This window comes from Panulirus ornatus, chromosome 11 (genome assembly GCF_036320965.1).
Source record: "Panulirus ornatus isolate Po-2019 chromosome 11, ASM3632096v1, whole genome shotgun sequence".
In the NCBI taxonomy this organism is placed as follows: domain Eukaryota; kingdom Metazoa; phylum Arthropoda; class Malacostraca; order Decapoda; family Palinuridae; genus Panulirus; species Panulirus ornatus.
This window is the reverse complement of record NC_092234.1, coordinates 58987089-59014026: the sequence shown is the minus strand read 5'-3', so window position 1 is coordinate 59014026 and position 26938 is coordinate 58987089. Positions and strand designations below refer to the sequence as shown.

At 41.7% G+C, this 26938-nt stretch overlaps 1 protein-coding gene across 9 annotated transcripts in view; it reads right to left on the bottom strand.

Moving 5' to 3' along the window:
* The window catches only part of LOC139751579 (uncharacterized), a 119149-nt gene that overhangs the window by 24979 nt on the left and 67232 nt on the right, over positions 1-26938 (bottom strand). For 8 of the 9 annotated variants that reach the window (XM_071667166.1, XM_071667167.1, XM_071667164.1 and 5 more), the window contains one exon: positions 12920-12985. The exons of the other annotated variant lie outside the window; for it this stretch is intronic. In XM_071667166.1, coding sequence (XP_071523267.1) covers positions 12920-12985 — 66 coding nt within the window. The remainder of the gene's footprint in view (positions 1-12919; positions 12986-26938) is intronic. 9 annotated transcript variants of the gene reach the window in all.

Below are 26938 nucleotides of genomic sequence, written 5' to 3'. Positions count from 1 at the left end.
CACATTCCATGTGAGAGCAGGATAAGGTGTGATCCTTCCAGATGAAAAAGACCTTGATCATTTAATCAAATTGTCCTTTTCACACTACAACGATGATAAAGCCTTTGCGAAGGTGCTTTCCAACTCATGGTCTACCCACTTGCAGGTATAGTCCAGGAATACCTGTGTGCCTATATAGGTATATACAGAGTCCACGAGAAATCCAGTCTGCCTCCCCTTATATTTTCAAAAGTGACGTTACATACATTTTAGTACTTAGTCATCTCTCCTTTGGCCTTGATAACCATCTGAAGATGTTTGGGGCATGGAATTAGCAAGGTTCCTAAAGTTTCTAGGTCCATGGGGTATTGATCTCCTTAAAGATGTGAAGCACTGATAAGGTGCTGCAGAAAGCAGCCACCTGCTTGTCCATTCTGAGCCCCTTGTGCACCTAGAAATCTCATGTTAAATCATATTTTCTTGCTTCTAAGCAAGACTTAAGACTTTCTCCTCCTCAGAAAGGTAAAACCCAACCATCCTGAAGTACAGGTGGAAGAAATAAAGCACATAGAAATAAAATTTCCAAAATGAAGTGGCAGCCAGAGGGAGTAAAGAAAGAATATCCTACCCTCAAGATAAAATGAGGCATACAAAGGCAGTTTGCCATTTCTCACACTGATAGTAACATTAGTCTTTATGAAAGTACCATATGTTTGTACCCACAATAAATCTTAGCCATGGTCTGCCTATGAAAATATTTGGGAGGCAATGTTTTTTGCGTACACTGAGATACACATACAAACTCCAAAGGAGTCCACTATCTCTCTACAACTGTAAGTTGTTCAGTGGTGGAGCTCCTGGAAATGGGGTGCTAGAGTATAACCAGGACCTTCTCAAGAAAGGAGACCTGGGGAATTGTAGATCCATGTATATATGAAATCTGGTAAGGTGGCAGGTTTGAATGATATTGCAGTGGAATTTATTAAAAAGGGGTGACTGTGTTGTTGGTTGGTTGGTAAGGATATCACTGTATGTATGGACCATGGTGAAGTGCCTGAGGATTGGCAGAACGCATGCATTGTGCCAATGTACAAAGGCTGAGGGGATAAAGGTGAGTGTTCAAACTACAGAGGTATATGTTTGTTGAGTATTCTTGGGAAATATGGGAGGGTATTGATTGAGAGGGGGAAGGCATGTACAGAGCATCAGACTGGGGAAGAGTAGTGTGGTTACTGAAGTGGTAGAGGACGTGTGGATCAGGTGTTGCTTTTAAGAATGTATGTGAAAAATAATTAGAAAAACTAAAGGATTTGTATGTAGCAATTGTGGAGAGTGACTGGTTTCCAGTGAATGTCACTCTGCAGCAGGGGTGTGTGTGATGTCCCCATGGTAATTTAATTTGTTTATGGATGGGGTGGTTAGGGAGGTAAATGCAAGAGTTTTGGAGAGAGGGGTGAGTATGCAGGCTGTTGTGGATGAAAGGGCTGATTCGTGTGAGAAACTGCAGAGGTTAGTGACTGAGTTTGGAAAAGTGTGTGAAAGGAGCAAGTTGAGAAAATGTGAATAAGAGTAGTATTGAGGAACAAGTTAACTGGGATGCAAGTTTGAATGGAGAAAAATTGGAGGAAGTGAAGTGTTTTAGATATCTAGCAGTGGATTTAGCAGCAGATGGAACTACAGAAGTGGAAGTGAGTTACAGGGTGGGGAAAGCGGTGAAGGTTCTGGGAGCGATGAAGAATGTGTGGACGGCGAGAACATTATCTCGGAGAGCAAAAATGGGTATGTTTGAAGAAATAGTAGTTCCAACAATGGTTACGAGGCATGGGCTATAGATAGGGTTGTACAAAGGAGGTTGGATGTTTTGGAAACGAAAAGTTTGAGGACAATATGTGGTCTGAGGTGGTTTGATTGAGTAAGTAATGAAAGGGTAAGAGACATGTGTCGAAATAAAAAGAGTATGGTTGAGAGAGCAGAAGAGGGTGTGTTGAAACGGTTTGGACATATGGAAGGAATGATTGAGGAAAGATTGACTAAGAGGATATATGTGTCAGAGGTGGAGGGAACAAGGAGAAGCGGGAGACCAAACTGGAGGTGGAAGGATGGAGTGAAAAAGATTTTGAGCGATCGGGGCCAGAACATACAGGAGGGTGAGAGGCGTGCAAGGAATAGAGGGAATTGGAACGGAGTGGAATATCGGGCTCGACGTGCTGTCACTGGACTGAACCAGGGCATGTGAAGTGTCAAGGGCAAACCATGGAAAGGTCTGTGGGGCCTAGATGTGGATAGGGAGCTGTGGTTTCGGTGCATTACACATGACAGCTAGAGACTAAGTGTGAACGAATGTGGCCTTTTTATCTATATTCCTGGTGCTGCCTCACTGAAGCAGGGGATAGCGATGCTGTTTTCCTGTGGGGTGGGGTAGCGACAGGAATGGATGAAAGCAAGCAAGTATGAATATGTACATATGTATGTATATAATGTCTGTGTATGTGTATGTTTATGTATGTATATGTTGATATGTGTAAGTATATGTGCGTAAGTGGGTGTTTATGTACATATATGTGTATATGAGTGGATGGACCATTCTTCATCTGTTTCCAGGCACTACCTCACTGATGCAGGAAACAGCAATTATGCATAACAAAAATATATAAAATACCCCAGGATGACTCTGTGTGAGAGTCCTGGTGTTACCCAGGACTTTTCTAAAGGCTGCTCTTCTTCCAGGGAACTGTAGACTTCTTTGGAGTGGTAAACTCTTCAACAAAACTGTACATACACTGAAGCAAGGCATATGAAATGGTTGGGGGAAATTATGGAAAGATCTGTGGGGCTTCATTGTGGACAGGGGTCTCTGGTTTTGGTGCATTATTTATGATGGCTAGAGAGAGGATGTTAATGATTGAGGCCATTTCTTCAACTGTTTCTGGTGGTATCTTGCTGACATGGGAAATGGCAAACATTTATGAAAAAAGAGGATATATCTGTTAGAGGTGGAGGGAACAAGGAGAAGCGGGAGACCAAACTGGAGGTGGAAGGATGAAGTGAAAAATATTTTGAGTGATTGAGGCCTGAGCTTTAGAGTGAAAATCCTCACTTGGCCCCCTTCTCTATTCCTTCTATTGGAAGAGTAAAAACTGGAGGAGGGGATTTTCAGCTCCCCACTCCCACCACTTTTAGTCGACTTCTATGACAAGCAGGGAATACATGAGAAGTATTCTTTTTCCCCTATCCCTGGGGATAGGGGAGATGCTATTTCATGTGTGGCAGGGTGTCGACGGGAATGGATGAAGGCAGCAAGTATGAATATGTACATGTGTATGTATACGTTGAAATGTATATGTATGTATATGTACGTGTGTGGGCGTTTATGTATATACATGTGTATGTGGGTGGTTTGGGCCATTCCTCATCTGTTTCCTTGCACTGCCTCACTAACATGGGAGATGGTGATTAAGCATAATAAAATAAATGTGAAGCGTCTAGGGTAAACCATGGAAAGTTCTGTGGGGCCTGGATGTGGAAAGGGAGCTGTGGTTTCGGTGCATTATTACATGACAGCTAGAGACTGAGTGTGAACGAATGTGGCCTTTGTTGTCTTTTCCTAGCACTACCTCGCACACATAAGGGGGGAGGGGGTTGTTATTTCATGTGTGGCGAGGTGGCGATGGGAATGAATAAGGACAGACTATGAATTATGTACTTGTGTATATATGTATATGTGTGTGTGTGTGTGTGTGTGTGTGTGTGTGTGTGTGTGTGTGTGTATATATATATATATATATATATATATATATATATATATATATATATATATATATATATATAAATATATATATATATATATATATATATACGTTGAGATGTATAGGTATGTATATTTTGCGTGTGTGGACGTGTATGTATATATATGTGTATGTGGGTGGGTTGGGCCATTCTTTCAACTGTTTCCTTGCGCTGCCTTGCTAACGCGGGAGACAGTGGCAAAGCAAAATAAATGAAATTTTTTTTCTTTTTTTTTTGCTTTGTCGCTGTCTCCCGCGTTTGCGAGGTAGCGCAAGGAAACAGACGAAAGAAATAGCCCAACCCACCCCCATACACATGTATATACATACGTCCACACACGCAAATATACATACCTACACAGCTTTCCATGGTTTACCCAAGACGCTTCACATGCCTTGATTCAATCCACTGACAGCACGTCAACCCCGGTATACCACATCGCTCCAATTCACTCTATTCCTTGCCCTCCTTTCACCCTCCCGCATGTTCAGGCCCCGATCACACAAAATCTTTTTCACTCCATCTTTCCACCTCCAATTTGGTCTCCCTCTTCTCCTCGTTCCCTCCACCTCCGACACATATATCCTCTTGGTCAATCTTTCCTCACTCATTCTCTCCATGTGCCCAAACCATTTCAAAACACCCTCTTCTGCTCTCTCAACCACGCTCTTTTTATTTCCACACATCTCTCTTACCCTTACGTTACTTACTCGATCAAACCACCTCACACCACACATTGTCCTCAAACATCTCATTTCCAGCACATCCATCCTCCTGCGCACAACTCTATCCATAGCCCACGCCTCGTAACCATACAACATTGTTGGAACCACTATTCCTTCAAACATACCCATTTTTGCTTTCCGAGATAATGTTATCGACTTCCACACATTCTTCAAGGCTCCCAGAATTTTCGCCCCCTCCCCCACCCTATGATCCACTTCCGCTTCCATGGTTCCATCCGCTGCCAGATCCACTCCCAGATATCTAAAACACTTCACTTCCTCCAGTTTTTCTCCATTCAAACTCACCTCCCAATTGACTTGACCCTCAACCCTACTGTACCTAATAACCTTGCTCTTATTCACATTTACTCTTAAATTATATATTTATATCTATATATAAATATGAGAATATAAATATAAATATAAATATAAATATAAATATGGGCATGAGAAGAAAGATCAAGAGAGGCAAGTGTTTTGGGAGCAGCTGAATGAGTGTGTTAGTGGTTTTGATGCACGAGACCGGGTCATAGTGATGGGTGATTTGAATGCAAAGGTGAGTAATGTGGCAGTTGAGGGAATAATTGGTATACATGGGGTGTTCAGTGTTGTAAATGGAAATGGTGAAGAGCTTGTAGATTTATGTGCTGAAAAAGGACTGATGATTGGGAATACCTGGTTTAAAAAGCGAGATATACATAAGTATACTTATGTAAGTAGGAGAGATGGCCAGAGAGCGTTATTGGATTACGTGTTAATTGACAGGCGTGCGAAAGAGAGACTTTTGGATGTTAATGTGCTGAGAGGTGCAACTGGAGGGATGTCTGATCATTATCTTGTGGAGGCTAAGGTGAAGATTTGTATGGGTTTTCAGAAAAGAAGAGTGACTGTTGGGGTGAAGAGGGTGGTGAGAGTAAGTGAGCTTGAGAAGGAGACCTGTGTGAGGAAGTACCAGGAGAGACTGAGTACAGAATGGAAAAAGGTGAGAACAATGGAAGTAAGGGGAGTGGGGGAGGAATGGGATGTATTTAGGGAATCAGTGATGGATTGCGCAAAAGATGCTTGTGGCATGAGAAGAGTGGGAGGTGGGTTGACTAGAAAGGGTAGTGAGTGGTGGGATGAAGAAGTAAGAGTATTAGTGAAAGAGAAGAGAGAGGCATTTGGACAATTTTTGCAGGGAAAAAATGCAATTGAGTGGGAGATGTATAAAAGAAAGAGACAGGAGGTCAAGAGAAAGGTGCAAGAGGTGAAAAAAAGGGCAAATGAGAGTTGGGGTGAGAGAGTATCATTAAATTTTAGGGAGAATAAAAAGATGTTCTGGAAGGAGGTAAATAAAGTGCGTAAGACAAGGGAGCAAATGGGAACTTCAGTGAAGGGCGCAAATGGGGAGGTGATAACAAGTAGTGGTGATGTGAGAAGGAGATGGAGTGAGTATTTTGAAGGTTTGTTGAATGTGTTTGATGATAGAGTGGCAGATATAGGGTGTTTTGGTTGAGGTGGTGTGCAAAGTGAGAGGGTTAGGGAAAATGATTTGGTAAACAGAGAAGAGGTAGTGAAAGCTTTGCGGAAGATGAAAGCCGGCAAGGCAGCAGGTTTGGATGGTATTGCAGTGGAATTTATTAAAAAAGGGGGTGACTGTATTGTTGACTGGTTGGTAAGGTTATTTAATGTATGTATGACTCATGGTGAGGTGCCTGAGGATTGGCGGAATGCGTGCATAGTGCCATTGTACAAAGGCAAAGGGGATAAGAGTGAGTGCTCAAATTACAGAGGTATAAGTTTGTTGAGTATTCCTGGTAAATTATATGGGAGGGTATTGATTGAGAGGGTGAAGGCATGTACAGAGCATCAGATTGGGGAAGAGCAGTGTGGTTTCAGAAGTGGTAGAGGATGTGTGGATCAGGTGTTTGCTTTGAAGAATGTATGTGAGAAATACTTAGAAAAGCAAATGGATTTGTATGTAGCATTTATGGATCTGGAGAAGGGATATGATAGAGTTGATAGAGATGCTCTGTGGAAGGTATTAAGAATATATGGTGTGGGAGGAAAGTTGTTAGAAGCAGTGAAAAGTTTTTATCGAGGATGTAAGGCATGTGTACGTGTAGGAAGAGAGGAAAGTGATTGGTTCTCAGTGAATGTAGGTTTGCGGCAGGGGTGTGTGATGTCTCCATGGTTGTTTAATTTGTTTATGGATGGGGTTGTTAGGGAGGTAAATGCAAGAGTTTTGGAAAGAGGGGCAAGTATGAAGTCTGTTGGGGATGAGAGAGCTTGGGAAGTGAGTCAGTTGTTGTTCGCTGATGATACAGCGCTGGTGGCTGATTCATGTGAGAAACTGCAGAAGCTGGTGACTGAGTTTGGAAAAGTGTGTGGAAGAAGAAAGTTAAGAGTAAATGTGAATAAGAGCAAGGTTATTAGGTACAGTAGGGTTGAGGGTCAAGTCAATTGGGAGGTGAGTTTGAATGGAGAAAAACTGGAGTAAGTGAAGTGTTTTAGATATCTGGGAGTGGATCTGGCAGCGGATGGAACCATGGAAGCGGAAGTGGATCATAGGGTGGGGGAGGGGGCGAAAATCCTGGGGGCCTTGAAAAATGTGTGGAAGTCGAGAACATTATCTCGGAAAGCAAAAATGGGTATGTTTGAAGGAATAGTGGTTCCAACAATGTTGTATGGTTGCGAGGCGTGGGCTATGGATAGAGTTGTGCGCAGGAGGATGGATGTGCTGGAAATGAGATGTTTGAGGACAATGTGTGGTGTGAGGTGGTTTGATCGAGTGAGTAACGTAAGGGTAAGAGAGATGTGTGGAAATAAAAAGAGCGTGGTTGAGAGAGCAGAAGAGGGTGTTTTGAAGTGGTTTGGGCACATGGAGAGGATGAGTGAGGAAAGATTGACCAAGAGGATATATGTGTCGGAGGTGAAGGGAACAAGGAGAAGAGGGAGACTAAATTGGAGGTGGAAAGATGGAGTGAAAAAGATTTTGTGTGATCGGGGCCTGAACATGCAGGAGGGTGAAAGGAGGGCAAGGAATAGAGTGAATTGGAGCGATGTGGTATACCGGGGTTGACGTGCTGTCAGTGGATTGAAGCAAGGCATGTGAAGCGTCTGGGGTAAACCATGGAAAGCTGTGTAGGTATGTATATTTGCGTGTGTGGACGTATGTATATACATGTGTATGGGGGGGGGCATTTCTTTCGTCTGTTTCCTTGCGCTACCTCGCAAACGCGGGAGACAGCGACAAAGTATAATGAAAAAAATAACATATATAAATACTCCCCTCCCATTTTAAATTTTCCAAAAAAGGAAACAGAGAAGGGGGGTCAGTGAGGATATTCCCTATAAGGCTCAGTCCTCAGTTCTTAACACTACCTCACTAAAGCGGGAAATGGCGAATTTGTATGAAAATATATGTGCAGTCTGTTGTGGATGAGAGGGCTTTTTCAGCACACAAATCCTCAAGCTCTTCACCATTTCCATTTACAATACTGAACACCCAATGTACACCAATTATACCCTTAACTGCCACATTATTCACCTTCACATTTAAATCACCCATCGCTAAAACCCAGTCTCGTGCATCAAAATTGCTGACACACTCACTCAGCTGCTCCCAAAACACTTGCATCTCATGATCTTTCTACTCATGACCAGGTGCAAAGGCACCAATAATCATCCAACTCTCTCCATCCACTTTCAGTTTTACCCATATCAATCTAGACTTTAATTTCTTACACTCAATCACATACTCCCACAACTCCTGCTTCAGAAGTAGTGCTACTCCTTCCTTAGCTTTTGTCCTCTCACCAACCCCTGACTTTAATCCCAAGACTTTCCCAAACAACTCTTCCCCTTTACCCTTGAGCTTTGTTTCACTCAGAGCCAGAACATCCAGGTTTCTCTCCTCAAACATACTACCTATCTCTCCTTTTTTCTCATTTCTGTTACATCCACACACATTGAGACACCCCAATCTGAGCCTTCAAGGAGGAGGAGCACTTCCGCTTGACTCCTTCTGTTACTCTTTTTAGAAATCTAAATACAAAGAGGGGGTTTCCAGCCCCCCTGCTCCTGCCCCCTTTAGTCACCTTCTACGACATGCGGGGAATACGTGGGAAGTATTCTTTCTCCCCTATAAAAATACTGTCTGACAGCATTTACCCATCATGATATGAATTTTCATCTTCTGTTATCTCGTCCACATCAGGGTCTAATACAATGCAAGAACTATAACTAACATTATTCCTGTGTCTTAAGTGGGTGGTGAGTGTTTTATGGGGAGGCGATCCATACACATTTTCAAACACAGTTAATGCATTATATTTTTACCATGTACCTAAGTAAACATATCAAGGAGTTATGGCTTCATTTGAAGCTTTTTTACATAGTTAACAGTCATCTAATGCATGAAGTGAATGAGTATGAATTTTGACACTTTTCATAGCTCATTTCTTCTCATATGTAATCAAATATGCTGTTTAAAAAGATGGTTTGGTTAGGGAAGGCATGCAAGTTAAAAATACAAAGCAACAATGAGTATATTGCATAATGCTTCATACATTCAAGAGAATGTTGCATTTTCATAATTTTCATTTTGCTAAGACAGAAAAATGAAAAAGAAAGAAGGATAATGCAATCTGTATTTTTCCTTCCTGAGGAATAAGGAAGAAGTTTATTCTGTTTAGAATCCTTCAAAGAAATAATTTACATACTTTATCAAGAAATATTTCAGCATTAAAGCCACAACTTTAAGCCTGGTTTCCATACATAGTAAACAAATGTCAAACTGCTGCCCTATTGATCAAGCTCTTAACTTTTATGGGGATGAGAAGGGAAGAGTGATTCCAAAATTGCGATTTCCTATCTCAAAACAATCTAAGAGCAATACCTAATTTTGCTAAAGCTTTTACAGAAACACCCTCATTATTTCAAAACTTTCCCCAAGCATTCACTGTTTAGGCCTTAAATTTGCCATGTTTGGGAAGGAAACACCAACATCCTCAAGAACTCAACCTACATAACTACCTCTATTCTGTGGATTTGTATTAGTGACAAGAGTTATATGATTTATCAGATACAGCTCACTCAAATTACAGAGGTATAAGTTTGTTGAGTATTCCTGGTAAATTATATGGGAGGATATTGATTGAGAGGGTGAAGGCATGTACAGAGCATCAGATTGGGGAAGAGCAGTGTGGTTTCAAAAGTGGTAGAGGATGTGTGGATCAGGTGTTTGCTTTGAAGAATGTATGTGAGAAATACTTAGAAAAGCAAATGGATTTGTATGTAGCATTTATGGATCTGGAGAAGGGATATGATAGAGTTGATAGAGATGCTCTGTGGAAGGTATTAAGAATATATGGTGTGGGAGGAAAGTTGTTAGAAGCAGTGAAAAGTTTTTATCGAGGATGTAAGGCATGTGTACGTGTAGGAAGAGAGGAAAGTGATTGGTTCTCAGTGAATGTAGGTTTGCGGCAGGGGTGTGTGATGTCTCCATGGTTGTTTAATTTGTTTATGGATGGGGTTGTTAGGGAGGTGAATGCAAGAGTTTTGGAAAGAGGGGCAAGTATGAAGTCTGTTGGGGATGAGAGAGCTTGGTAAGTGAGTCAGTTGTTGTTCGCTGATGATACAGCGCTAGTGGCTGATTCATGTGAGAAACTGCAGAAGCTGGTGACTGAGTTTGGTAAAGTGTGTGAAAGAAGAAAGTTAAGAGTAAATGTGAATAAGAGCAAGGTTATTAGGTACAGTAGGGTTGAGGGTCAAGTCAATTGGGAGGTGAGTTTGAATTGAGAAAAACTGGAGGAAGTGAAGTGTTTTAGATATCTGGGAGTGGATCTGGCAGCGGATGGAACCATGGAAGCGGAAGTGGATCATAGGGTGGGGGAGGGGGCGAAAATTCTGGGAGCCTTGAAGAATGTGTGGAAGTCGAGAACATTATCTCGGAAAGCAAAAATGGGTATGTTTGAAGGAATAGTGGTTCCAACAATGTTGTATGGTTGCGAGACGTGGGCTATGGATAGAGTTGTGCGCAGGAGGATGGATGTGCTGGAAATGAGATGTTTGAGGACAATATGTGGTGTGAGGTGGTTTGATCGAGTAAGTAACGTAAGGGTAAGAGAGATGTGTGGAAATAAAAAGAGCGTGGTTGAGAGAGCAGAAGAGGGTGTTTTGAAATGGTTCGGGCACATGGAGAGAATGAGTGAGGAAAGATTGACCAAGAGAATATATGTGTCGGAGGTGGAGGGAACGAGGAGAAGAGGGAGACCAAATTGGAGGTGGAAAGATGGAGTGAAAAAGATTTTGTGTGATCGGGGCCTGAACATGCAGGAGGGTGAAAGGAGGGCAAGGAATAGAGTGAATTGGAGAGATGTGGTATACCAGGGTTGACGTGCTGTCAGTGGATTGAATCAAGGCATGTGAAGCGTCTGGGGTAAACCATGGAAAGCTGTGTAGGTATGTATATTTGCGTGTGTGGACGTATGTATATACATGTGTATGGGGGTGGGTTGGGCCATTTCTTTCGTCTGTTTCCTTGCGCTACCTCGCAAACGCGGGAGACAGCGGAAAAAAAAAAAAGCTCACTGGCAAATGACAAAAGCTCTTCCTCCCATCTTCTAATGTTCCCTTTCTATTTTTTCAGTGTTGACTTTTATACAACAATTAGTGGTTGATGGCAGCACAAATGTAAAATAGAAAGCATGCATGAAAGACATCAACACCTTACATTTTGAGAGAACATGTAAGAATGATTAACTGTAGGCTGAAACAGAGTCCAGATTAATAGGATACAATAATGTGATGTCTCCATGGTTGTTTAATTTGTTTACGGATGGGGGTGTTAGGGAGGTGAATGCAAGAGTTTTGGAAAGGGGCAAGTATGCAGTCTGTTGCGGATGAGAGAGCTTGGAAAGTGAGTCAGTTGTTCGCTGATGATACAGCGCTGGTGGTTGATTCATGTGAGAAACTGCAGAAGCTGGTGACTGAGTTTGGTAAAGTGTGTGAAAGAAGAAAGTTGAGAGTAAATGTGAATAAGAGCAAGGTTATTAGGTACAGTAGGGTTGAGGGTCAAGTCAATTGGGAGGTACGTTTGAATGGAGAAAAACTGGAGGAAGTGAAGTGTTTTAGATATCTGGGAGTGGATTTGGCAGCGGATGGAACCATGGAAGCGGAAGTGAATCATAGGGTGGGGGAGAGGGGGCGAAAATTCTGGGAGCCTTGAAGAATGTAAGGAAGTCGAGAACATTATCTCGGAAAGCAAAAATGGGTATGTTTGAAGGAATAGTGGTTCCAACAATGTTGTATGGTTGCGAGGCATGGGCTATGGATATAGTTGAACAGAGGAGGGTGGATGTGCTGGAAATGAGATGTTTGAGGACAATGTGTGGTGTGAGGTGGTTTGATCGAGTAAGTAATGTAAGGGTAAGAGAGATGTGTGGTAACAAAAAGAGTGAGGTTGAGAGAGCAGAAGAGGGTGTTTTGAAATGGTTTGGTCATATGGAGAGAATGAGTGAGGAAAGATTGACCAAGAGGATATATGTGTCAGAGGTGGAGGGAACAAGGAGAAGTGGGAGACCAAATTGGAGGTGGAAAGATCGAATGAAAAAGATTTTGAGTGATCGGGGCCTGAACATGCAGGAGGGTGAAAGGCATGCAAGGAATAGAGTGAATTGGAACGATGTGGTATACCGGGGTCGACGTGCTGTCAATGGATTGAACCAGGGCATGTGAAGCGTCTGGGGTAAACCGTGGAAAGTTTTGTGGGGCCTGGATGTGGAAAGGGAGCTGTGGTTTCGGTGCATTATTACATGACAGCTAGAGACTGAGTGTGAACGAATGGGGCCTTTGTTGTCTTTCCTAGTGCTACCTCGCACACATGAGGGGGGAGGGGGTTGTTATTCCATGTGAGGCGAGGTGGCGATGGGAATGAATAAAGGCAGACAGTATGAATTATGTACATATGTATATAGGTATATGTCTGTGTGTGTATATGTGTACATTGAGATGTATAGGTATGTATATTTGTGTGTGTGGACGTGTATGTATATACATGTGTATGTGGGTGGGTAGGGCCATTCTTTCGTCTGTTTCCTTGCGCTACCTCGCTAACGTGGGAGACAGCGACAAAGCAAAATAATAATAATGATAATAATAATGCCATGTGGAAAAAAGTCAATGAATGGATGCAGCTGTTTTGATATGTGGCTAAGATTGACAACAGCCATGCAGTTCTTACTGGTTCACAGTTTAGTGCACTGTAGTCATGCAGCACTTAAATGTTCTAAACAATAAATGTCTTCCATGTCTGTTATTTAGTCTTTAATAAATTTTCATCTTTTAAGACAAGTTTGTTAGAACTATACTCATGCCATACGAATCGTTATTGAATGCTCTGAGTATCACTGGTCACATAATTATCAGTGAGAAACCAATTACTGTACCTTCATATAAGCCAAAAGATGACATGATGTCTTGGTATACACTTGGATCTTCAACATTTGACGAAACTAAAATAAAAACCAAACAAGCAAGAAATTCACAAGGGAAAAACAATTTTGTTGTAATCATTCTACATATCATTTTCAGCTGTGCAATTAAGAAAAAGAATAAATACAACATGCAGTTATCCTTCTTTACATGTAATGGGAAATATCTACCCACTTTGCCTTACTACACTTGTACTGTTTCAAAATGTAATTTACACTTATAATATATTTCAGCAAAAGTAACAAATCCTGTAAGTAAAATTCACTTCAAATTGGGAGACTATTTTTCTTTTTATATGAACTGTTGTATTTTCAGGGATGATTTATCCAAACAATGGCTAAGTCTCGAAAACAAATCTTAAAAACAGGAAAATCAAATGTGCAAATGCCAGTGCAATAGAACTAATGCAAGTGCAGTAGAACTAAGCATACTGTTACTTTAAGCTTTAACATGGCCTTTACCTCAATAGTGTTAATTAAACAACTGTACCATCAAACCAAATGAAACAAAATACCATTTTCTCATGAAGAACAGTAAAATTCTTTGGGACAAAGTCGTCATCATAAATAACACAACTTCAGCCATGCTTACTACCCTCAATCACCTACCCAGTCACCCAGACACAGTCACCTACCCACCAGTCTATCCAAACCCAATGACAGATATTACAGGATGTACCTCTCTAATCCGGCGCTCTGTGGTCTGGCAACTCCTATGATCTGACACGTTTTGAATATGCCACCATTAGTTTGTGGATCTACCACCAGGGTGGCACTGTTAGTGGTGATAAGGCTCCAAAATCTGTCTACAATGCAGCCAAGCTAAATAATAGTCCTGTTAATCTTTTATATTAATTTTTTGCTGAAAATGAAATCCAGAAAGGTTTAAAGTTTAAGAAAACTTTGAAAGGTGCCAGGAGTACAGAATCAGACAGTGCACTTGTGAAGCTCCGACGTAACAAACGTGTGAGCATTTCTGGGGAGATGCTTATTGAGCAGGCCAAAGTTTTTCATAGAAAACTAAAGCTAAACTATAACTGAATATATGCAAGGATGGTTGTGCAAGTTTAAGTGGAGACATGGAATGTCAGCACATAGTGTGTACAAAGAAAAGTGTAGTACTGACATGGAAGCTTGTAATGTAAGGTCGCATCAAAAGAATCAATAAAAACTCCAATTCTCTATCATACAATTAACAGCAATATGTGTAGGGAAAGAGCGTATGAGCCGGCTGCCTAACTGGGACTGATGCACCGTGGGCTGGTTGCCTTGATGATAATAAAAAACAATTGTAACAAGAGTTGTCCAAAGCCTACTACCAAACAATGGTCGTTCCATACATTAACTACTTGTCACAAAGCTGAGGCAAAGTTTGTGGATGAATTTGCACAGTTAGTGGCAGCGGAAAATTTAGCCCCATAACAAGCATAAAATGCTAATGAATCTGCCCTGTATTGGCGTCGTATGCCACAAAAAACACTTGCCCAAGATATTGAGGAGTCTCCATCTGGGAATATTTCTGATATAAACTGATGTAACAATAAAACTCTTGTTTGAAAGATTTAATGGTTGTATTGTTTCCTGTTTTAAGCTTTGTTCTACCTTTGATAACACAGTAATATGTATGTGGAATGAGCTGGCAAGACTAGGGGTCAAGAATATGTTTACACAGACAGTTCCCTTAGGGGTAAATTTCTGTTTTCTGGAATTTTTTGATCCAGCAATGGCCAGGTCCCAAGGTTGCCGGATGAAAGAGGCACAACCTGTAGTTTACAAATAAAAAGAAATTCAATGGCATTTGAAAGAAATGGTAACATCCACCATGTTCTTACTGTAGTGATGTAGTTTCTTTTATATTTTCATACTTACAGCCATTTCCAACATTAGCAAGGTAGTGCCAGTAACAGATGAAGAAAGGCCTCATCTGCTTACATCTATTCTCTAGCTGTCATGTGTATTGCTTCAACACTACAGCTCCCAGTCCACAACCAGACCCTACTGGCCTTTCCATGGTTTACCTCAAATGCTTCAGATGCCCTCGTACAGTCCATTGACAACAAATTGACCCCTATATACCACACTGTTCTAATTTACTCTAACCTGAACATGCCTTTCACCCTCATGCATATTCAGGTCCTAATCACTCAAAATCTTCACTCCAACCTTCCAACTCCAATTGGTCTACCCATTCTCCTTGTTACTCTGACACATAAACCCTCTTTGTCAACCTCTCACTCATCCTCTTTATATGTCTAAACCATCTTAACATACCCTCTTCAGCTCTTTCAACCACACTCTTTTTATTACCACACCTCTCTCTCACCCTTTCATTACTTAATAGATTAAACCACCTCACACTGCATACTGCCCTCAAACATTACATTTCCAACACACCTACTCTCCTCCACAGTCTTATTTATAGCACATTCCTTGAATCTATATAATAATGTTAGGACTACTATTCCTTCAAACATACTCATTTTAACCCTCCACGATAATGTTCCTTCTTTCCACACATCCTTCAGTGCTCCAAAAACCTTTGCCCCCTCACCCATCCTATTACTGACTTCAACTTCCATGATTCCATTCACTGCTATATCCACTCCTAGGTTTCTAAAACACTTCACTGGCTCCAAGTTTTCTCCATTCAAACTCACACCCCAACTAATCTGGACCTAAACTCTGCTAAACCTAATAACCTTACTCTTATTCATATTTACCCTCAACTTCCTCCTTTCACACATCCTTCCAAACTCAGTCACCAACTTTTGCAACTTCACTCTCAAATCTGCCATCAATGCTGTATTATCAGCAAACAACAACTAACTTACTTCCCAGGACCTCTCATCCCCTATAGATTGCATACTTATCCCTCTCTCCATGACTCTTGAATTTACCTCCCTCACCAACCCATCCATAAACAAATCAAATAACCAAGGTAAAATCACATACTGCTGCTGCAGATCAATCTTCACTTGGAACCATTCACTCTCCTCTCTTCTTATTTGAACACATGCTATACATCATTGATAAATACTTCTCACTGCTTCTAGCAGTTTTCCTTCCATACCATATCTTCTTATGATCTCCCACAAGGCATCTCTCTCAACTCTATTATAAGCTTTCTCTGGATTCATAAATGCCACATACAAATCAATCCATTTTCTAAGCATTTCTAACATATTCTTCAAAGCAAACAACTGATCCACACATACTGTACCATTTCTGATACCACACTGTTTCACCCCAATCTGATGCTGTGTACATGCCTTCACTATCTTAAACAATATTTTCCCATTCAACTTCCCAGGTACACCCAACAAACTTATACCTCTATAGTCTGAACACACCTTTATCATCCTTGTCGATATACAGTGGCACTATACATGCATTCCATCAATCCTCATGCACGTACTCATAATCTATACATACACTGAAAATCATAACCAACCAATCAATAACACAGTTACCCCCTTTCTTAATAAATTCAACATCAGTGTCATCCACTCCAGACACCTTGCCACATTTCACCATACTTAAGGCTTTCACCATCTCTTCTCTCTTTACCAAATCACTCTCCATGACTCTCACTTCACATCCCACCCCAACCCAAACACCCTACCTCTACCATACTGTCATCAAATACATTCAGAAGGCCCTCAAAATACTCACTCCATCTCCTCCTCACTTCATCATAACTGTTACCCCTTCCCCTTAACAGCCTTCACTGATGTTCTTACTTGTTCTCTTGTTTTTCACACAATATTAATTCCCATCCAAAACATCTAATTCTCCCCAAAGTTCACTTATATTCACTCACACCAACTCTCATTTACCCTCTTTTACAAGCCCTTCACATTCCTCTTTACCTCCTGCTGCTTTCTCATATATTTATTTATTATATTTATTTTGCTTTGTCGCTGTCTCCCACGTTAGTGAGGTAGCACAAGGAAACAGATGAAAGAATGGCCCAACCCACCCACATACACATGTATATACATACACGTCCACACCCGCAAATATACATACCTATACATCTCAATGTATACATATAGATACCCACACAGTGAGTGAGGAAAGATTGACCAAGAGGATATGTGTGTCGGAGGTGGAGGGAACAAGGAGAAGTGGGAGACCCAATTGGAGGTGGAAAGATGGAGTGAAAAAGATTTTGTGTGATTGGGGCCTGAACATGCAGGAGGGTGAAAGGAGGGCAAGGAATAGAGTGAATTGAATCGATGTGGTATACCGGGGTTGACGTGCTGTCAGTGGATTGAATCAGGGCATGTGAAGCGTCTGGGGTAAACCATGGAAAGTTGTGTGGGGCCTGGATGTGGAAAGGGAGCTGTGGTTTCGGGCATTATTGCGTGGCAGCTAGAGACTGAGTGTGAACGAATGGGGCCTTTGTTGTCTTTTCCTAGTGCTACCTCGCACACATGAGGGGGGAGGGGGATGGTATTCCGTGTGGCGAGGTGGCAATGGGAGTGAATGGGGGCAGACAGTGTGAATTGTGTGCATGGGTATATATGTATGTGTCTGTGTATGTATATATATGTGTACACTGAGATGTATAGGTATGTATATTTGCGTGTGTGGACGTGTGTGTGTATACATTGTGTATAGGGGTGGGTTGGGCCATTTCTTTCGTCTGTTTCCTTGCACTACCTTGCAAACGCGGGAAACAGCGACAAAGCAAAATAAATAAATAAAATAAATAAATAACCCACACAGACATATATATATATATATATATATATATATATATATATATATATATATATATATATATATATATATTTCCCTTTTTTTAAAGGGAAAGTAAATGTTTATAGTTGTGTTACTGGAGTGATAGTTTTCATACATGGTGTTTTGACAAGAAAATAGTGAAATTGGAGAAAAAATGTAGCTTAAGACATTGAAGCTATTGACGTTTGTGTAAATAAATTATACATTTCCTTTTTCCATAGCCAGAGGTTGAACCATTATGTGACATTCATTTTTTCATTCATTTCAAGCTAGAAGTTTCAGTTTTCTAAATTGTTTCTTACATTTTTCATATGTATATATATGTAGGTTTGCGGCAGGGGTGTGTGATGTCTCCATGGTTGTTTAATTTGTTTATGGATGGGGTTGTTAGGGAGGTAAATGCAAGAGTTTTGGAAAGAGGGGCAAGTATGAAGTCTGTTGGGGATGAGAGAGCTTGGGAAGTGAGTCAGTTGTTGTTCGCTGATGACACAGCGCTGGTGGCTGATTCATGTGTGAAACTGCAGAAGCTGGTGACTGAGTTTGGTAAAGTGTGTGGAAGAAGAAAGTTAAGAGTAAATGTGAATAAGAGCAAGGTTATTAGGTACAGTAGGGTTGAGGGTCAAGTCAATTGGGAGGTGAGTTTGAATGGAGAAAAACTGGAGGAAGTGAAGTGTTTTAGATATCTGGGAGTGGATCTGGCAGCGGATGGAACCATGGAAGCGGAAGTGGATCATAGGGTGGGGGAGGGGGCGAAAATTCTGGGGGCCTTGAAGAATGTGTGGAAGTCGAGAACATTATCTCGGAAAGCAAAAATGGGTATGTTTGAAGGAATAGTGGTTCCAACAATGTTGTATGGTTGCGAGGCGTGGGCTATGGATAGAGTTGTGCGCAGGAGGATGGATGTGCTGGAAATGAGATGTTTGAGGACAATGTGTGGTGTGAGGTGGTTTGATCGAGTGAGTAACGTAAGAGTAAGAGAGATGTGTGGAGATAAAAAGAGCGTGGTTGAGAGAGCAGAAGAGGGTGTTTTGAAGTGGTCTGGGCACATGGAGAGGATGAGTGAGGAAAGATTGACCAAGAGGATATATGTGTCGGAGGTGGAGGGAGCAAGGAGAAGAGGGAGACCAAATTGGAGGTGGAAAGATGGAGTGAAAAAGATTTTGTATGATCGGGGCCTGAACATGCAGGAGGGTGAACGGAGGGCAAGGAATAGAGTGAATTGGAGCGATGTGGTATACCGGGGCTGACGTGCTGTCAGTGGATTCAATCAAGGCATGTGAAGCGTCTGGGGTAAACCATGGAAAGCTGTGTAGGTATGTATATGTGCGTGTGTGGACGTATGTATATACATGTGTATGGGGGGGGTTGGGCCATTTCTTTCGTCTGTTTCCTTGCGCTACCTCGCAAACGCGGGAGACAGCGACAAAGTATAAAAAAAAAAAAATATATATATATATGTATGTGTGTGTGTGTGTATATGTGCGTATGTATGTGTATGTGTGTGTATGTGTATATGTGTATATATATGTATATTATCCCTGGGGATAGGGGTGAAAGAATACTTCCCACGTATTCCTCGCGTGTCGTAGAAAGCGACTAGAGGGGACGGGAGCGGGGGGCCAGAAATCCTCCCCTCCTTGTATTAACTTTCTAAAATGGGAAACAGAAGAAGGAGTCACACGGGGAGTGCTCATCCTCCTCGAAGGCTCAGAGTGGGGTGCCTAAATGTGTGTGGATGTAACCAAGATGTGAAAAAAGGAGAGATAGGTAGTATGTTTGAGGAAAGGAACCTGGATGTTTTGGCTCTGAGTGAAACAAAGCTCAAGGGTAAAGGGGAAGAGTGGTTTGGGAATGTCTGGGGAGTAAAGTCAGGGGTTAGTGAGAGGACAAGAGCAAGGGAAGGAGTAGCAATACTCCTGAAACAGGAGTTGTGGGAGTATGTGATAGAATGTAAGAAAGTAAATTCTCGATTAATATGGGTAAAACTGAAAGTTGATGGAGAGAGGTGGGTGATTATTGGTGCATATGCACCTGGGCATGAGAAGAAAGATCATGGGAGCAGCTGAATGAGTGTGTCAGTGGTTTTGATGCACGAGACCGGGTTATAGTGATGGGTGATTTGAATGCAAAGGTGAGTAATGTGGCAGTTGAGGGAATAGTTGGTATACATGTTCAGTGTTGTAAATGGAAATGGTGAAGAGCTTGTAGATTTATGTGCTGAAAAAGGACTGATGATTGGGAATACCTGGTTTAAAAAGCGAGATATACATAAGTATACTTAAGTAAGTAGGAGAGATGGCCAGAGAGCGTTATTGGATTACGTGTTAATTGACAGGCGTGCAAAAGAGAGACTTTTGGATGTTAATGTGCTGAGAGGTGCAACTGGAGGGATGTCTGATCATTATCTTGTGGAGGCTAAGGTGAGGATTTGTATGGGTTTTCAGAAAAGAAGAGTGAATGTTGGGGTGAAGACGGTGGTGAGAGTAAGTGAGCTTGGGAAGGAGACCTGTGTGAGGAAGTACCAGGAGAGACTGAGTACAGAATGGAAAAAGGTGAGAACAATGGAAGTAAGGGGAGTGGGGGAGGAACGGGATGTATTTAGGGAATCAGTGATGGATTGCGCAAAAGATGCTTGTGGCATGAGAAGAGTGGGAGGTGGGTTGATTAGAAAGGGTAGTGAGTGGTGGGATGAAGAAGTAAGAGTATTAGTGAAAGAGAAGAGAGAGGCATTTGGACGATTTTTGCAGGGAAAAAATGCAATTGAGTGGGAGATATATAAAAGAAAGAGACAGGAGGTCAAGAGAAAGGTGCAAGAGGTGAGAAAAAAGGGCAAATGAGAGTTGGGGTGAGAGAGTATCATTAAATTTTAGGGAGAATAAAAAGATGTTCTGGAAGGAGGTAAATAAAGTGCGTAAGACAAGGGAGCAAATGGGAACTTCAGTGAAGGGCGCAAATGGGGAGGTGAAAACAAGTAGTGGTGATGTGAGAAGGAGATGGAGTGAGTATTTTGAAGGTTTGTTGAATGTGTTTGATGATAGAGTGGCAGATATAGGGTGTTTTGGTCGAGGTGGTGTGCAAAGTGACAGGGTTAGGGAAAATGATTTGGTAAACAGAGAAGAGGTAGTGAAAGCTTTGCGGAAGATGAAAGCCGGCAAGGCAGCAGGTTTGGATGGTATTGCAGTGGAATTTATTAAAAAAGGGGGTGACTGTATTCTTGACTGGTTGGTAAGGTTATTTAATGTATGTATGACTCATGGTGAGGTGCCTGAGGATTGGCGGAATGCGTGCATAGTGCCATTGTACAAAGGCAAAGGGGATAAGAGTGAGTGCTCAAATTACAGAGGTATAAGTTTGTTGAGTATTCCTGGTAAATTATATGGGAGGATATTGATTGAGAGGGTGAAGGCATGTACAGAGCATCAGATTGGGGAAGAGCAGTGTGGTTTCAGAAGTGGTAGAGGATGTGTGGATCAGGTGTTTGCTTTGAAGAATGTATGTGAGAAATACTTAGAAAAGCAAAGGGATTTGTATGTAGCATTTATGGATCTGGAGAAGGCATATGATAGAGTTGATAGAGATGCTCTGTGGAAGGTATTAAGAATATATGGTGTGGGAGGAAAGTTGTTAGAAGCAGTGAAAAGTTTTTATCGAGGATGTAAGGCATGTGTACGTGTAGGAAGAGAGGAAAGTGATTGGTTCTCAGTGAATGTAGGTTTGCGGCAGGGGTGTGTGATGTCTCCATGGTTGTTTAATTTGTTTATGGATGGGGTTGTTAGGGAGGTAAATGCAAGAGTTTTGGAAAGAGGGGCAAGTATGAAGTCTGTTGGGGATGAGAGAGCTTGGGAAGTGAGTCAGTTGTTGTTCGCTGATGATACAGCGCTGGTGGCTGATTCATGTGAGAAACTGCAGAAGCTGGTGACTGAGTTTGGTAAAGTGTGTGGAAGAAGAAAGTTAAGAGTAAATGTGAATAAGAGCAAGGTTATTAGGTACAGTAGGGTTGAGGGTCAAGTCAATTGGGAGGTGAGTTTGAATGGAGAAAAACTGGAGGAAGTGAAGTGTTTTAGATATCTGGGAGTGGATCTGGCAGCGGATGGAACCACGGAAGCGGAAGTGGATCATAGGGTGGGGGAGGGGGCGAAAATTCTGGGGGCCTTGAAGAATGTGTGGAAGTCGAGAACATTATCTCGGAAAGCAAAAATGGGTATGTTTGAAGGAATAGTGGTTCCAACAATGTTGTATGGTTGCGAGGCGTGGGCTATGGATAGAGTTGTGTGCAGGAGGATGGATGTGCTGGAAATGAGATGTTTGAGGACAATGAGTGGTGTGAGGTGGTTTGATCGAGTGAGTAACGTAAGGGTAAGAGAGATGTGTGGAAATAAAAAGAGCGTGGTTGAGAGAGCAGAAGAGGGTGTTTTGAAGTGGTTTGGGCACATGGAGAGAATGAGTGAGGAAAGATTGACCAAGAGGATATATGTGTCGGAGGTGGAGGGAACGAGGAGAAGAGGGAGACCAAATTGGAGGTGGAAAGATGGAGTGAAAAAGATTTTGTGTGATCGGGGCCTGAACATGCAGGAGGGTGAAAGGAGGGCAAGGAATAGAGTGAATTGGAGCGATGTGGTATACCGGGGTTGACGTGCTGTCAGTGGATTGAATCAAGGCATGTGAAGCGTCTGGGGTAAACCATGGAAAGCTGTGTAGGTATGTATATTTGCGTGTGTGGACGTATGTATATACATGTGTATGGGGGGGGGGGGGTTGGGCCATTTCTTTCGTCTGTTTCCTTGCGCTACCTCGCAAACGCGGGAGACAGCGACAAAGTATAATAAAAAAAAAAAATAATATAGGGAAAATGATTTGGTAAACAGAGAAGAGGTAGTGAAGCTTTGCGGAAGATGAAAGCCGGCAAGGCAGCAGGTTTGGATGGTATTGCAGTGGAATTTATTAAAAAAGGGGGTGACTGTATTGTTGACTGGTTGGTAAGGTTATTTAATGTATGTATGACTCATGGTGAGGTGCCTGAGGATTGGCGGAATGCGTGCATAGTGCCATTGTACAAAGGCAAAGGGGATAAGAGTGAGTGCTCAAATTACAGAGGTATAAGTTTGTTGAGTATTCCTGGTAAATTATATGGGAGGGTATTGATTGAGAGGGTGAAGGCATGTACAGAGCATCAGATTGGGGAAGAGCAGTGTGGTTTCAGAAGTGGTAGAGGATGTGTGGATCAGGTGTTTGCTTTGAAGAATGTATGTGAGAAATACTTAGAAAAGCAAATGGATTTGTATGTAGCATTTATGGATCTGGAGAAGGCATATGATAGAGTTGATAGAGATGCTCTGTGGAAGGTATTAAGAATATATGGTGTGGGAGGAAAGTTGTTAGAAGCAGTGAAAAGTTTTTATCGAGGATGTAAGGCATGTGTACGTGTAGGAAGAGAGGAAAGTGATTGGTTCTCAGTGAATGTAGGTTTGCGGCAGGGGTGTGTGATGTCTCCATGGTTGTTTAATTTGTTTATGGATGGGGTTGTTAGGGAGGTGAATGCAAGAGTTTTGGAAAGAGGGGCAAGTATGAAGTCTGTTGGGGATGAGAGAGCTTGGGAAGTGAGTCAGTTGTTGTTCGCTGATGATACAGCGCTGGTGGCTGATTCATGTGAGAAACTGCAGAAGCTGGTGACTGAGTTTGGAAAAGTGTGTGGAAGAAGAAAGTTAAGAGTAAATGTGAATAAGAGCAAGGTTATTGGGTACAGTAGGGTTGAGGGTCAAGTCAATTGGGAGGTGAGTTTGAATGGAGAAAAACTGGAGGAAGTGAAGTGTTTTAGATATCTGGGAGTGGATCTGGCAGCGGATGGAACCATGGAAGCGGAAGTGGATCATAGGGTGGGGGAGGGGGCGAAAATCCTGGGGGCCTTGAAGAATGTGTGGAAGTCGAGAACATTATCTCGGAAAGCAAAAATGGGTATGTTTGAAGGAATAGTGGTTCCAACAATGTTGTATGGTTGCGAGGCGTGGGCTATGGATAGAGTTGTGCGCAGGAGGATGGATGTGCTGGAAATGAGATGTTTGAGGACAATGTGTGGTGTGAGGTGGTTTGATCGAGTGAGTAACGTAAGGGTAAGAGAGATGTGTGGAAATAGAAAGAGCGTGGTTGAGAGAGCAGAAGAGGGTGTTTTGAAGTGGTTTGGGCACATGGAGAGGATGAGTGAGGAAAGATTGACCAAGAGGATATATGTGTCAGAGGTGGAGGGAACAAGGAGAAGAGGGAGACCAAATTGGAGGTGGAAAGATGGAGTGAAAAAGATTTTGTGTGATCGGGGCCTGAACATGCAGGAGGGTGAAAGGAGGGCAAGGAATAGAGTGAATTGGAGCGATGTGGTATACCGGGGTTGACGTGCTGTCAGTGGATTGAAGCAGGGCATGTGAAGCATCTGGGGTAAACCATGGAAAACTGTGTAGGTATGTATATTTGCGTGTGTGGACATATGTATATACATGTGTATGGGGGGGGGGGGTTGGGCCATTTCTTTCGTCTGTTTCCTTGCGCTACCTCGCAAATGCGGGAGACAGCGACAAAGTATAATAAAAAAAATAAATATATATATATATATATATATATATATATATATATATATATATATATATATATATATATATATACCCATGTACATAATTCATACTGTCTGCCTTTATTCATTCCCATCCATCACCACAAATGGAATAACAACACCCTCCCGCCCCTCATGCGTGCAGGGTAGCGCTAGGAAAAGACAACAAAGGCCACATTCGTTCACAGTCAGTCTCTAGCTGTCATGTAATAATGCACTGAAGCCACAGCTCCCTTTCCACATCCAGGCCCCACAGAACTTTCCATGGTTTACCCCAGACGCTTCACATGCCCTGGTTCAATTTATTGACAGCACGTCGACCCTGGTATACCACATCGTTCCAATTAACTCTATTCCTTGCATCCCCCAATCATTTGCATTTCTACCCAGTAAGTAATTCTTAAATGCCTCCCTTTTCTCTTTCATTAGCATCTTTACTTCTTCATCCCTCATCCACCACTTATCACCCTCTATAATCTGCTCATCTCCCACCTTTCACATGCCATATGCATCTCTTTCACATGCAAGCAGTGCTTCCCTAAATACCTTCCATTCCTCATCCACTCCCCTTGCTTTATTTACTCTCACCTTTAGCCATTCTACACTCCATCTCTCCTGTTATTTCTTCACACAAGTCTCTTTTCCAAGCAAACTTACTTTCACCACTCTCTTCTCCCCGATAATGATTCCTTCTTTCCAAAAACCTCTACAAAGCTTCATTCTTGCCTCCACAAGATAGTGATACGACATCCCACCAGCTGCCTCTCTCAGCACATTAACATCCAAAAGTCTTTCTTTTACATACCTATCAATTAATATGCTGACCATCTTTCTTACTCATATAAGTATACTTGAGTATGTCCCTTTTTAAACCAAATATTTCAATTCTCCAGTCCTTTTTCAGCACAAAACTCCAAAACCTCTTCACCATTTCCATTCAAAATACTGAATACCCCCTAATCAGGTCCTCAACTGTCACATTACTTACCTTCACATTCAAATCACCCATGACTAATACATGGTCTCTTGCATCAAACCTGTTGACACTGTGACTCAGATGCTCCCAAAACATTTCCCTCTTATGATCTTTCTTCTCATGGCCAGGTGTATAAGCACTAATAATTCCATCTCTCACCATCCACTTTCAGATTTACCCACATCAGTCAAGAATTCACTTCCTTACACTCTTTCACACAATCCTGCAACTCCTGCTTCAGGAATAGTACTACTCCTTCCTTAGGTCTTGTTCTCTCACCAACCCCTGACTTTACTCCTAAAATGTTTCTAAACCATTCTTCCTATTTACCATTGAGTTTTTTCTACAGCTCAGCATTCTTCAATATTTTTTGGGTATTTACAATAAAACATGGAAATAAAAGAGAACTGAACAATGAAATTCAATGAATACACATGTAATGCACATAAAATAATACAGTAGCCTCTATCTTTTCTAGCATGCACATGCATGAAAATATTTGCATACATGCAATGTCTACAATAACATTTACCTTATTTTCATTACTTACATACTGTCTCCTTCAATAATTCCTCCACTTAATATCTATCATTCAATATGGGAGGGGACGATAATACACAAAGTGGTTAGTAAGATGGTGAAGAAAGGTGAAACTGCTGTGGAGTGGATCTGTAAACTGTGTATGGAAGCATGGAAATATGTTCAGGTCCCTTATTTTTGGAAAAAGGCAGTAAATGACTCGCTATATAATAGAAAGGGGTTAAAGTAACAATATGAATTACAGAGGAATAAGACTCATTCGAATAACAGCTTAGGTGTTTGAAGGATAGTGACTGATCATTTTAAAAGGACTTGCAAGTCCCTTGTTGGTATAGAATAGTGTAGGTTCTAGAAGGGAAGAGCTGTTTAGATTAGATTTTTGCACTTAAATGTAGAAAAAAAAAAATTTGTACATATTCACCATTTCCTGCATTAGCGAGGTAGTGTTAAAAATAGAGGTCTGAGCCTTAGAGAGAAAAGCCTCACTTGGCCTCGTTCTCTGTTCCCTCTTTTTGGAAAAGTAAAATCTGGAGGGAATTTCCAGCCCCCCTCCCACCCCTTTTAGTCGACTTCTACAACATGCAGGGAATACATGGGAAGTATTCTTTCTTCCCTATCCCCAGGGATATGTAAATATATATATATATATATATGATGATAAAAGAATATGACATGGTGGGTCATGCTGGCTACACACACAAGCAAACCGGGGGAGGAGAAAAGCCCTTTAACCATGCCTTCCACTTCAACTTTGATGACATTTTTGCCGAGTTTGACAGCTTCCCAGGCTTTGGTGGTGGCTTTGCCAGAGACTTTGTTAACTTAGGTGGAATAGACTGGAAGCTACCATAGTTGTTTTATGCAGGTAATCACTCTCTGGGTTGAACAAGAAAAGGAATCAACTAGAATAGTTGGTTGCTTGGATGTTTATGAGAATATAGTGTAATGTAGAAAATGTAGCTTAGACATTGAAGCTTATTGATACAGTGGTGAAATTGATGAGAACTGCTATTGACGTTTGTGTGAATAAATTGTACATTTCCTTTTCCATAGCCAGAGGTTGAACCATTATGTGACATTCATTTTTTTCATTCATTTCAAGCTAAAAGTTTGT